The sequence below is a fragment of the Pinus tabuliformis genome, chromosome 7, assembly GCF_031772625.1.
Source record: "Pinus tabuliformis cultivar Carrire ecotype Pingquan chromosome 7, CPIR1, whole genome shotgun sequence".
Taxonomy (NCBI): Eukaryota; Viridiplantae; Streptophyta; class Pinopsida; order Pinales; family Pinaceae; genus Pinus; species Pinus tabuliformis.
The window spans coordinates 2,065,222,929-2,065,236,952 of record NC_142293.1 but is presented as its reverse complement, the minus strand read 5'-3'; the positions used below and the strand labels follow the sequence as shown (position 1 = coordinate 2,065,236,952).

General features: G+C 39.4%; 1 protein-coding gene across 1 annotated transcript; it reads left to right on the top strand.

Annotated features, from left to right (window-relative positions):
- Positions 1-9,341: 9,341 nt before the first annotated feature.
- On the top strand, positions 9,342-12,833 carry LOC149256801 (uncharacterized). Its single transcript, XM_089460882.1, has 2 exons — positions 9,342-12,151; positions 12,259-12,833. The coding sequence occupies exons 1-2, from the start codon at positions 10,051-10,053 to the stop codon at positions 12,705-12,707; spliced, it is 2,550 nt and encodes an 849-aa protein (XP_089317008.1). The 5' UTR covers positions 9,342-10,050; the 3' UTR covers positions 12,708-12,833.
- Positions 12,834-14,024: the final 1,191 nt, after the last annotated feature.

The window sequence follows — 14,024 nt, the reverse complement described above, 5'->3', positions numbered from 1 at the left end:
TGTAGCCTTGAGGTTTGCCTTTCTCATCCTGAGGTGAAATTTCAAGCGCTAACAACACCAAAGTGAACGCAATCGACATTATCTCATCAAATTGTTGTTTCTTTTCCCTAAGGCTAGTGTCGATCTTTTGCAAAGTGGGATCCTCCTACGGAGATGTCCAAAGCTCGATGTCCTGCTCAAATAATTTGGTACAGTCCTTGACTATTGCATCTAATGTGGCCATTCCTTCCTTGATCGTTGCTCCGCGTTGCTCCTCGACCTCTGGCAGAGTAGTCGGTTGCAGCTTCAACTGCAACTCCAAAAGTTGTAGTTGTAGTCCAAATCGGACTCATACGATTTCATCCTTTGACTCCCTGACTGCCACAACTAACTTTTGTATCTTCTCTGTTGATTCTCCTTCTGCTGGAATATTGAGTTTAGGTAGCACATTACATTGTTGTGTAATCACTTCTTCCAAATGTTGGTTGCACATAGAAATTTCTTCCTTCTCCTTCAGCACCTGTGCCTTTTCTGCAAATATCTTTTGGTTGTTGGTCTTGACTTCAGTGATCACAAGTAGTGCGCACTGCTCCCTTACCCTGAGCTCATCGGATACACCTTGGTGCAATTCATGTAGGGTCTAGATAGGGAGTGCCACGCGATTGACACCTAGATCCTTGATCTGTGATAGTTAGGTGTCCGCTTCTTTTGATTGGGCGCATAGGGCCTCGTTTGGTAATTGAATCACTCTAAGATCCAAAGTCCGATATATATCTAGGACTATTGCGCTCACTAGCTGCAGACTTGCTTGACCCACGCTCACTTGGAGTCACCTCGTCTAGATCTAGAGCTCACGCAGATCCTTATACACATTTCCCAATGCTTGCTGGTACTGCTACTCAAATTGGATCTATAACACTGTCATCGTATCATGGACCTTATCTCCAATCTTGTCTAAGTCCCCCTCAGTGAGGAATAACATATCTAACTGGGAGAATTTGGTTGCCTTCTGCTTCTTTTGTGGCCCCGATGTTGTCTGTTTTGGTCTTCTCTTGAGCACAAATGAGGTTCCCTGCTCCGCACCCTCGCCTCCTTCGCAATTTGACTCGTCCTGGTCCTAAGGATGATGGGAGGCAGATTCCTAAACCTCTATAGTGGTTTCCTTGTGCTCCCACTCTTTGTCAGTAGTTGCCTTAGCAACAACTTCCTTGGCAGAACCTTCCTTTTGTTGTGCATCTTTCTCTCGAGCTGCAACCTACTCTGCCTCCTTCAGTTTTTGTGTTATTTTGGTCTGCACAGAGGTACCTTTCACTACCTTACTAGTTCCCTTGCCTGGATCTGATGGGTGCAGTCACTCCCCTCGCCATTTCTGAACAATATCCTCTACATCTACCTCACCCACAAGGTAAGGTAACTTATACAATGTCTTCTTTGGATCTCATCGCGCGCAGATTGATACATTGTTGAAATCCACCTTGAATTCTACACAGGGCATAAGTTGTTCATATAAGGTAGGTGACAGCCTCGACCTTTGGATGATCACTGTGCACAAATCCATATCGAATAGTACCTAGAACATTTTGGTTTCAGTGACCCGCGCTGCATCGTTGGTTGCCTAGAGTGAAGCGAACTTCACTACCTCATGAAGGTTTGGGTCTTGTGGAGGAAACTGACTGTCCTCTGACATCCTCCATGTGACCAAGACTATTAGCAATAGTCACCAGGCATAATGAAAGGCCTTGCCCTCATCCTACGCCTCGCGACAGTTTGTCAAGAACTCCTTGCATAGGCACTAAGCCCAGTTGTACTGGACTCCTTTGGCACATTGTGCAGCTAATGACTCAGATGACGTATCATGGAAAAAAGTACAAAGTGGAGCAGATGGGTAATAATGTGATCGTAATGGTGGGCATTTATTAGTTAATTATTTCCGTAACAGGAAAAGATTCTATGGAAATTTACCTGACAGGGGTATTATTTCCTAATTATTATGGAAAGGACTCTAAGTACGATGAATAAGACTTGTGAAACATGTCACTGAGCTCCTCGACCACAGTCGGTTGCGGTGTGGTGGCATAGGTGCTACAACTTAACTAACACATGGGTTTTATTATATTGGAAGTAAATAAATAAATGGACTGACTGCTTGACTGAATTATTCCTACTTACTCTAAAACCTACCTATGGGCCCTTTTCAGAGACCCCATCAATTAGAAAATTGGGTGTTGGGCTAGTGGAAAGGCTTCAGGCATGCACCATTCACCCATTCTAGTATCAATATTCCATCTAGTTGCATGAGCTTCACTGCTCTGGACTCCCTGATTTTCCCGAGTATGAATGGACCTAACCAATGCATCTGAAACTTGCCCGGGAACTTCTGGAACTTATTGTCATACAATAAAACTTGCCCTCCGATTGTGAAATATTTTTTCTTAATGTGTCTATCATGCCATGCTTTCTGTCTTCTTTGCTCAATGGATTGGTGGAATTCGGCTAGAAATCTGGCTTCATCTAATTCCATCAATTCCTCAAAGTGCTTCTGTAGCGATGCATCGTCTGTCATCTTTGTAGTTTGAGAAATGAAGATGCTCGATACTGCAAATTCAGTTGGTACCATGACTTCCCGTCCATATACCAACTAGAAAGGTGTTTGCTTGTGTGATCTCTTTACTGTCGTTCTGTATGCCCATAGTGTGGCTGGTACACGCTCATCCCAATCATCTCGATTTGCTGAACATATCTTTGTTAGTCCCTTTTCAAGTATCTTGTTGAAGGCTTCGACCATCCCGTTAGCCTCAGGATGGTATGGGATTCTCTTATGATGTTGGACTAGGAAATTCTGCAGGAGAGACGCAACTGTTTCATTTATAAAATGAGTTCCTTGGTCACTCATTAGTCTTTTTGGGCACCCAAACCTTGATATGATGTTTAAAAAAATGAACCTCGTGGCTGTGTTTGTTGTACAGTCTTTCACTGGTGCCACCTCTGCCCATCATGTGAGATACTTGGTAGCTATGATAATATACCATGCTTGAGAATGACGCGCTGGTGGATTAATCAGACCGATGAAATCAACTACCCACTTCTCAAAGATCTGTACTACACATACCGGATATAATGGTAACTCATCACGATGCGACGGTTTTCCAACTCTCTGACATACACCACACCCTTTCGCATATTCTTTGGCATCCTTATAGAGTGTAGGCCACCATAACCATGCTTGCAAAACCTTCCTCACCAATTTTTTTCCTCTGACATGTCCTCTCGCAACTCTAGAGTGGCACTCCCATAGGACATATTGCATTTCATGCTGGAGGAGACACTACCACAAGACCTGATCGAGGCCCAACTTATACAAATGTCTTGCGATCAGCTGATAGCCAACCGCTCGCACCACCATGTATCTCTTCTGCTTTGCCATATATTCCCCCGGACATTTCCCTATGGCCAGGAAAGATGTGATTTCTTCCAAGTAATCTACTATTTCTTCTATGCGAAAGAAATGAGCATCTAGTAGTTGGTCATCCAGGGAGCCCCAACTTTCCCCCGATTCAAGTCTTGAGAGGTGATCAGGTCCCACATTCAACCAACCTAGTTTAATGATGACCTCAAATGTAAGCTCTTGGAACAACAATAACCACCTGCAGATTCTTCCCTCTAAGACTGGCTTGTTTACCAAGTATTTTAATGTCGAGTGATCGATGAAGAATGTGAATGGGGCTCCAATTAAATAGTGCTGAAAATTTTGCAAGGAGTACACCATGGCTAATGCTTCTCTCTTGGTCATGGTGTAGTTATTTTCTGCAGTTGAAAACTTCCTACTTGCAAAGTATATCAGATGATCCAAGTTCCCTTCTCCTGGTTGCGCCAACATTTCCCTTAGAGCAATGCCCAATGCATCAATATGTACGTGGAATTTCTTATTCTAGTCTGGGTATACTAAGATAGAAGCACTTTCAAATTTTCCTTCAAGATGTTTAATGTCACTTGAAAAGTATCTGTCCATTTGAATGCTTTCATCTTCTTGGGCAGCTTCTCTATGGGAGCGGTGATGGACGCATAGCTGCGAATGAATCGGCGATAATACCCTATGTGGCCCTGCGTTGATCGCAACTACTTCAAATTGGTCAGCAGGTCCATATTTACAATTGCCACAACTTTTGCAGGGTCCACACAAACACCATCTTTGCGAATGATGTGGCCCAACAACGTACCAAATGGAACTGCAAAGATACACTTCTTTAGGTTCAGAGAGATTTGTAATTGTTTGCACCAATCAAACATCACTCTGAGTAAGTTGTCATGCTTCTTCAAAATGATATAAATTGTCCAATCTTCCATGTATACCTTCAAAAATCGGTGAGTGTAATCTTTGAAAGCAACGATAACAATCCGGGAGAAATTAGCAGGAACATTCTTTAGGCCAAATGGCATGACGTGGTATGCATACGAGCCCCATTCTATGGTGAACATTGTTTTCTTCTTGTCCTCCTTTGCTATTTAACCTAATGGTACCCTGAGAACCCATCTTTGAAGAAGTATGCTTCATTCCCCACAACATTATCCAAAACCTCATCAGTGAAAGGCATGGGGAATGGGTCATGTACATAGGTGTTGTTGAGGCTGCAGTAGCCTACACAGACCCTTATGTCCATGGCATCCTTTTTGTTTTGGATCACTATTGGGCTGATCCATTCTGCTTCGTTTATCAGAAAGATACCCTTATCTCCATGGCATCCTTTTTGTTCTCGATCACTATTGGGATGACCCATTTTGCTTCATCTACTGAAAAGATAAGTCCTGCTTCCAACATCTTATCTATCTCCTTCTTGACCTTTTCTTTTACTCTTGGATTCAATATATACGATCTGTGCTTCACAGGCTTGGCATTAGGCTTTAGCACAATTTTCATTTCTCCAATGTCTCCTTTGATTCCTTTTAATTCAGCGAATAAAGTTGGGAATAAGTCCTCATACTCCCGCAATAGATAAAAAAATTCCTTAGTCGTGTGCTCGTCCCAGTAGTCCCCGATTAATGCCATCTTAGATTTGTGCTTCGTGCCAATGTTGTGCTTCCGCAATTTTACTGTGAGCAAGTGAGGGGAATCTATTGTCGGTTCTTCTCAAATATCCCTTTCTCCTTCAGTCTCCTAAAATTCTAGGTGCCCAAAATTCCTATAGATCGTCCTCCTCTAGATCTGCGCTCACCTTCCCGCAAGCCATGGACTCTGGGTACCCTGACTCTTAAAAGTGTTGCATGGATTTTTCATCCATGCATCCTTCCCACAACTGTCCTGATGTGAGGATGATTCTTTTAATGGAATACAGAGCCTCAGTTAGCCGTCTATCACTATCTTTGAAAGAGAAACTGCTACCGAATTGTTTATCCAATGCATCCTAGTCCCATGTTTGTCCTCAAATTTCTTCCTGTATGTACCACGCCCGAAGAAATGTACCCAAGGTGTGTATGAACATGTGAACCCATAGTTCCTTCGGGATCTGTTCCCTATTCCATCTGTCTGTGCAACTCTCCAGGTGTTGTTGGGGATCATAGTTCCCCCCTGTATTATACAATCTCTCGCAGTTGGTCCCCTTCTGGCTTGAACCTTTCGCTCATGGCCCACTTGATCTTATGACAGTCACGAAGGGTTTTGTGGTGTGCTCCCCACCAGTGTGTTGGGATTGCTTGCATTACAATGTTTAGCAATGGTACCTTGTGGCTTTCCCTTATGGTTTTATCAAACTTATTTAGAAATGCGTCTACCAAATCTATGCCATGGAAAGTGGGATAATCACTTACCTCCGTTCCAATCCAATTGATGCAGCATATCGTAGCGTAGCGTCTCGTGTCAACTTCGTATGCTCCTTGCTGCCAAGCATCCCATGTAGCCTCATAGCCAACCTCTGAGCTTTGTATACTCTTCTAACTGACTGATCCCTCCACCGTAGGATTGATGAAATCCTCCCTCCTTCCTGTTGTTAATTGGTAGTGTTGGTCCAGCGTTCCGTGAATCTTGACCCCTGGTATGGATCCAGTGGCTATATCACCTGTATCCCCTCCACCTCAAAGATCATCAACTCCTTGAGATCGATGACAACATAATTCTCATAATCCCAGTCAATGCCTTGCAGTGTTGGGTAAGGATCTTTGTCACCCATATATCTATCACCTCAAAATCTGCGTGTCTTCACTCTCGCTACATCTACTTCCACATCTTCTAGCCTTCCAATGGGAAAAATGCAGTACTGGTTATCCATCCATAGTTAGACTGGTGGATACTTCAACTGTGGTTTCCCCAATGCCTCCCATGTTTTCCTGGACAGAATGTTGACGTCTGAACCCAGGTCTAACATTGTATCTTTGATCTGGAATCCTGCAACTTGTGTGTCAATTCTAAATTCCCTGCTTGTTCTCTTCTTATTTCTTTGAACCCTTCTCGTGTGCTTCTCCGACAAATTCGCCGAGATTCTTTCTTCCCTAGTTTCTCCTTCTAGCAGAACTACTTTCAGATTCTTGCACAGCTCCCCTAACATCTAATCATTGTCGACAATATGCAAGAATAGTCTGAACCATTCCTCAATCGGGTGGGAAATAATGGGTTTTGCCAAATCTGGCAATTTGTCCTTCTAGGATTCCGCCAAGTTTTCAAACAACTTTGATGCCTCCTTATAGTATTGCTTCTGCTATCCATGGTCGTATGATCGCTTTGGGGAAGCTACCCGAACAATCAGGGGGTTGGTCTGGCGCACCCTGGTTAGCCCTCGTCTTCTTTCCTCCCCTGGTGACTATGTTTATGTTGGACAGTGGAATTATTTGAGTAGCCATCGGTTTTGCATTGATCAAGTTAATCCTCCATTGCCTGGTTTGCTCTTCCCATCTCGTAATCAACTCGGACAATCCTCTCTTGCATGTGCGTTAACCCAACATTGAAAGCACCAAGGTCTTCTTGGAAGAGGACAATCCCTGGGGACGTGTCCTTCTTGATTGCAGTTGTAACATCGCACAGGTCCCCTCATGTACCCTCTTTTAGATCATCATTTGCAACATGTACCCTCTTTTAGATCATCATTTGCAAGCACAACAACTGGACATTCATCCTTTTTGTCTCATAATATCTAGATTCTCCTACACATTCTTCTTATAATTCCTCAAATATTCATTTGATTGTAATGTATGGCTAATGCACATTTGTGAAATACCTATGATCAATCATAATCATTAGCCACCTATGGGAAACTCGCTATTAGAAACTAAATATTCTAATATTTCATTTTATTAGAGGAAAGTTTTATTAGAAACTAAATATTTCATTTTATGAGAGGAAAGTTTTCTTAGTGTATTTGAGTTTTAACATTGTCAAAAGGTGAGAGGGTTAGAGTGTTTAGATCTTAATTTTTCTCTAAACATTTCCAAGAATAAGGAATGAATTTCTATTTTAATTATAAATTAAGCATAAAAAATATAATACTTTTCATTATAATTATAAACTAAGCTCGTTTATTCCCATAAATATTACAAGAAATAACTATTAGAAATAACTATTATTAAACCAAAACTATTAATTAATTAATGGAAGAATACAAAAACACATACCATTATTGAATACCCAAACCAAAAAAACTTAAAATAAATAACTAAAACAAACCAAAAAAACTTAAAATAAATAACTACAACAGTACTTTTGGCCTAAATTACGTTTTACTTTGTCTTATTATTTTAATAAAATTAGAAAGAAATGTAAATGTGCTCATTTATGTGTTTTCTTAAGAAAATATACAATTTTTTTTTCATAGAATCGTACATATTTTTTATAAAGCCGTATTATCATTCCTATAATAAAACTTTTATATATGATTTTTATTAAAAAAAAATAATTTATTTAAATACAACATTTAAACTTATATAGTAGCAATTTCTATAACGGAATGTGGTAAAAAAAAGAAGGGGTAATTCGTTACTTTTATTTCGTTAAAAGAAGGCATTTCGTCACCAAATGATAAGGAGAAATTTTTAAACTTATATAGCAATTTCTATAACGGAAAAAAAAAGAAGACGGGTAATTCGTTACTTTTATTTCGTTAAAAGAAGGCATTTCGTCACCAAATGATAAGGAGAAATTTTTTTTATTAATTGGATGGACTTTCGTTTACTGAGATGATTAATTTTATAGACCTTATTTATTTTAGGGTGTGTTAGATTTTTTATTAAATGGATGGACATTTTACTTTCGTTTATTGAGAGGCAAGGAGAAAGATTTATGATTAATTTTATGGACTTTTTTATTTATTTTAGGATGTGTTACATTTTTTTCAATTTATTTTGCCGTACATTGAAGTAATATTTACTTTAACGGTAATATAGACTTTTAATTGATTTTTATGGAGTGCGGATTTTATGGAGTGCAGATGCCGTATTCCTTCCCTTGTTTTACGGTAAAAGTAAAACATCATCGTTCAATTTATTCAAACTTCAAATAGAAGAAACCTTTAATTTGCCTTTTGCGTTACGCCAGGGGTTCAATAATAATGTGATATTCTTTTCTTACTAAAGGTCATTCAATTTTATTTATTGAACATCTGAAAAGATTCTTTTCTTAATTCTCTTGCGGATTTTATGGAGTGTTTACGGTAATATTCCTTCCCTTGAAAATAATTTGTCGTTCATTTATTCAATTCACTTTAATTTGCCTTTTGCGTTACGCCACGGGTATGCAACTAATGACTTTTGCGTTACGTATTGAAATGTGATATTCTTTTCTTACTTTTGAAAATAAGTGTTCAACAACTCCTTTGAAAATAATATATCAATTCATCGCATTTAGCGTTATCCTCACGGCGGTCGTTACTATAAAATTAATTATATTATTTTGGCCAAGTATATATATATATATATTTTTGATTCTTCTTACGCCCCTTTATATACAATGCGGTTGTGATAAAGGAAGAGCCGTGTGCGTAGAAGTCACGTTGAGGATGGATAATGAGTGGTATCAATAACAACTCCACTGAACATGATTTGTGTGGTATCAATTCACTCCTATATCTCCACGGCGGCCGTTGGTCTTCGCCGGACGAGAGAAGAAAAACAAATTAAAGATCCATCCTCCGTTTCGGACTGCCACTGTCTCCCTGGTTGTTTCATATATTTTTTATTGCATCCTGGAAGAACAATCCACTGAAAATGATTTGTGTGGTATGAATTCACACCTATATCGCGTTATTCCCACGGCGGCCGTTGGTCTTCGCGCACGAGAGAAGTCAAGTTGAGGATGTCGAAAAGATTCTTGCCATTCTTGTCAAGTTGAGGATGTCGAAAAGATTCTTGCCATTCTTAATTTGAGTCTCTTCATTCAATGCAGCAGCAGCTATATAGCTACTACATTACCAAAGTCCATTTTCTCATCACAAACCATTCTTTCTCTCACGCAAGAGATGCAGATTACCAGAATGCTTCTCCTCGCCGCCCTTTCTTTCATTCTCTTTCTCAATCCTCCTTTTGTCTTTTCCACACCCATCGCCCATTTCCCTCACCATCCTCCTCGTCTCACCAATGCTTCCGATCAACACGCTCTGCTTGCATTCAAGTCTGCAATCACATATGATCCCTACCAATCCTTAGTCGCTACCTGGAAACCGAATGTTTCGTTCTGCCAGTGGACGGGTATCATATGCAGCAGGCGCAGGCAGAGAGTCGTTTCCCTCAATGTTTCAAGCATGGGATTAGAAGGTACAATCTCTCCCCTTCTCGCCAATCTCTCCTTTCTTACAGTACTCAGCCTTCGCAATAACAGTTTCCACGGTAACATTCCCTATCAATTGGGAACCCTCTCTCGCTTAAAGATGCTTCGCCTGTCTCTCAATCAACTCCAGGGTTCCATTCCGCCCACTCTCGGTAGCTGCCCCAGTTTACGGTACTTGATTCTCTCGTATAACAATCTCACAGGAAACATTCCCCCACAACTCTGTGTTCTCCCCAACCTAAGAGACATGTCCTTCTACGCTAACAATTTGATGGGAACAATCCCGCGCTGCTTGGGAAACATATCCTCTTTGCAGCCTTATATTTGGCATGGAACAACCTTCACGGCAGTGTCCCTTCCGAATTGGGTATGCTAAGCCAGCTCAGCGTTCTTATCCTGGGTTTAACCATCTGACGGGACGCATTCCGTCTTCGTTGTCCAACTGCACCAATCTTGAAGCATTGGATATAGCTCTTAACCAATTAGTTGGCCACATTCCGTCGGAGTTGTGTACCAAGAAGACCGCCCAGTTAAAGGAACTCTATCTGTCTGCTAATCAGCTAACTGGCAGCGTTCCTTCATCCCTCTTCAATTGTACCAAGTTACAAACGGTTAGCTTATCAGTGAACCAGCTCAGCGGAATAGTGCCTATGGAGTTGGGTAAATTGACACATCTCCAGCGGCTTTTCTTGGACAGCAATTACCTTATTAGCGGCAACACCACGAGATGCCCCATTCTTACCGCTCTTAGTAACTGTTCCGATCTACAACAGGTAGACTTATCTGAGAATAGCTTCACTGGGCAATTGCCGTTTTCTATAGGCCATCTCTCTACAAAACTCAATTTCTTAAACTTGAGTATCAACGAATTAGCTGGAGAAATACCTCATGCTATTGGAAATTTAAGTAGCTTAACCTTCCTTAGTTTAGGAGGTAATTCTTTTACAGGGTCAATCCCATCTTCAGTTATTATGCTTCAGAAGTTGGAGAGGTTATATATGGATTCCAATAATTTACAAGGGAACATCCCAATGGAAATTGGGCAGCTAAAGGGTTTAGGTCTCTTATCTATTTCTGGAAATAATTTGTCTGGAAAAATCCCTGATTCTATTGCTAACCTCCAACAATTAAGATATTTAGATCTTAATCATAACCAGTTATCAGGAAACATACCTGCAAGTTTAGGGAAATGTGTGAACTTACTACTGCTAGATCTATCATACAACAAGCTTAGTGGGCACATACCTGAAGAGCTTGCAGGCCTTGCAAATTTAGCCTTCTATTTCAACTTGTCAAACAATTTATTAAGTGGCCATGTACCTTTAGAACTAGGAAAGTTCGATAAGCTTCAAGCCATAGATATTTCGGCAAATCAAATAACTGGCCACATTCCAAGTATCGTCGGAAGCTGCAAAGAAGTAGCATATCTGAATCTTTCTTACAATGCACTTGAAGGTCCAATTCCAGTGTCAATTAGTGAACTTCTAAGTCTTCAAGACCTAGATCTCTCCTCCAACAATTTGTCAGGTGGAATACCTATATCACTAGCAAATCTCACAATGCTCGATCACTTGAATTTTTCTTTTAACAAGTTGTCAGGGGAAGTCCCTAAAGAAGGAGTTTTCAAAAAGATTGGCGCCACAGCATTTATGGGAAATCTTGGTCTATGTGGACCTTGGGTAAATCTACCACCGTGCTATGCTCATAAACATAAAAGTGTTTTGAATCTCAAAAGAGTTATCATACCGGTTGTTGTTGTAGCAATTGTTGTATTGTGTTTGTTTCTTGCAATATTGTGGAGAAAGAATTGTAGGAGAAATATTCAGAGAGAGACTAGTCCATCATTAAATGTGGGGCATCGAAGAATCTCCTATGCAGAGCTCGTCATTGCAACAAATGAATTTAGTGATGCAAACTTGTTAGGAATTGGTAGTTTTGGAAAAGTGTACAAAGGGATTTTGAATGACGGCACAATGGTTGCTGTCAAGCTTCTCAATCTACAAAATGAAGGGGCTCAAAAGAGTTTTGATAGAGAATGCAAAGTTTTGGGTAGAGTTAGACACCGGAATTTGATTCGGGTCATAACTTGCTATTCAGATCTCCAAATCAAAGCTTTGATATTTCCATTAATGCCAAAAGGAAGCCTAGAAAAGTGGTTATATCCCGATGATGGAGAACAAAGCTGTTTGAATTTGATTCAAAGGTTGAATATAGCAATAGATATCGCCCAAGGCATGACATATCTCCATCATCATTGCTTTGTGCAAGTGATTCATTGTGATTTGAAACCCAACAATGTGTTGTTGGGTGAAGATATGACTGCATATTTAATAGACTTTGGCATTGCTACTATATGTTTTGAAAATAATGAAGATGGAGCTCTCACTTCCACAAATGCACTCAAAGGATCTACTGGGTACATTCCTCCAGGTATTATTTAAACTATATCCCATATGAAGCAATCTTATGATTTTCTTATGTTTACTTAACATTTTCAATTAAATTAAAAAACTTAAGATGGGGATCTATGAATGCAGAATATGGAGTGGGAGGACAAGTTACAACCAAAGGCGATGTTTACAGCTACGGAATAGTGCTATTGGAAATGCTCACTAGAAAGAAGCCCACCCATGACATGTTTGTGGAAGGAATGAACTTGCAAAAATGGGTGGGTAGTAGCTTTCCAAGCCGAGTACAAGAAGTGGTGGACATGGGTTTATTAACCAGGACTAGTAGATGCATTGAAGAAGATAAAGATCTCAATTGTCTCAGTGCACTGATAAATGTGGGTTTGCTTTGCACAAATGAATCTCCTCAAGGACGACCTACAATGATGGGCATTTTAGGCACATTGCAAAACATCAAAGACACTTTTTTGAGCACTACTTCCATTCCCAAATTCCAATCAAATCTAACACATTTGTTGGGTAGTACAAGTGCTACTATCAACAACATTTGTGAAGGTCAAAGTTCTTCCACATCTTAGTCTATTGTAACAAAGTAGTGGTTATATGCTTCTTTGTACATAAATCTTTGTTGTTGATTGTATATAAATGTTTTATAATTGGTTGCATGTAAATGTGAACAATACAGTTATATCTACTCATGAGTAGTGTTTTGCAAATGTGTTTATGATTATAATTTATTATTCTATCTTTAAAAAACAATTATATTCAATATCATTTACATCTATATGAATGTGTGACACTCTTCTGGTATTAATTACAAGAAGAATTTTGTATATGTTATGTTTTTTAGTTTTTATACCAGTCCTTACGAGTAAGGGTAGAAAAGTCTATCTTTCACTTTTAAAACTTGTCATAACCAACATAAAAAATGATACTGCGATCTAATTTAAAGGAACAAGAAAAGTTAATTAACACACATCTTTGACATCTTTGACAATTCAGACGACCTTTAACATTAAGTAATCATAGTTCACAAATTCTATCTTTATTGTCATAACAGCTACCAGGAAAACATATAAATTTTATATCTTTAAATAAATTATAGATCTCATTTAAGAAGTCAGGATTTTGTAGCTAAATGTTGCGATGATGTTTACAGCAACAAGAGTTTTGAGTTTTTCAGAGGAGGAGCATCTTTGTGACTAACAGGCAGCTATATCTACTTCCATTGCGAGATTCTTTTAAATGCAATTTCCAATTCCATAGAACGATTCTTACTACTTTAGCAGCAGCTCCAACCTTCCCTTAGCCTTCAAAATCTCCAAGGTGGATAGCATTTTGGACTAATTTTGCGGCAAAGATGTCCATTTCTCTCTGCGCATCTCTACTCACAACTTATTTTGTTTTTCTTGAAACAGATTCTAATTTTGAGTTAGGGGAATGCAGCAATGGTGGTTCCCACCTCATCCTGTCCTTCGGAAAAGCAATTTGAGACGACTTGTTATTCAATATGATCTCAAATTCTCTGAGAAAAGTAGGATGGAGTTCCCACCTGTGAAATCTCATTGGTTGCAGAAAGCAGTTGGAGCATGATGTTTCCCTTCTAACTTCCAGAGAGCCTGTGCATCCGTATTAATTGAAGCAATACACATAACACATTTGTGATTTCTCATTATAAACAATGTGGGTGAAGCACGAGGGAAAAATAAGCACAAATGTGGAGCTCGTTGCCTTGCTTGCTTTAGATACTGAAGAAAAAATAAGCACGAATGATGCTAAAGATAGATAAGAGATAAAATAATAAAAATAAACATAAAGTAAATAACAGAGTTATATAAATAAAAGGTTAAAAAAAGTTATATCAAAATACCTTATTTACTTTACAATATATTTAA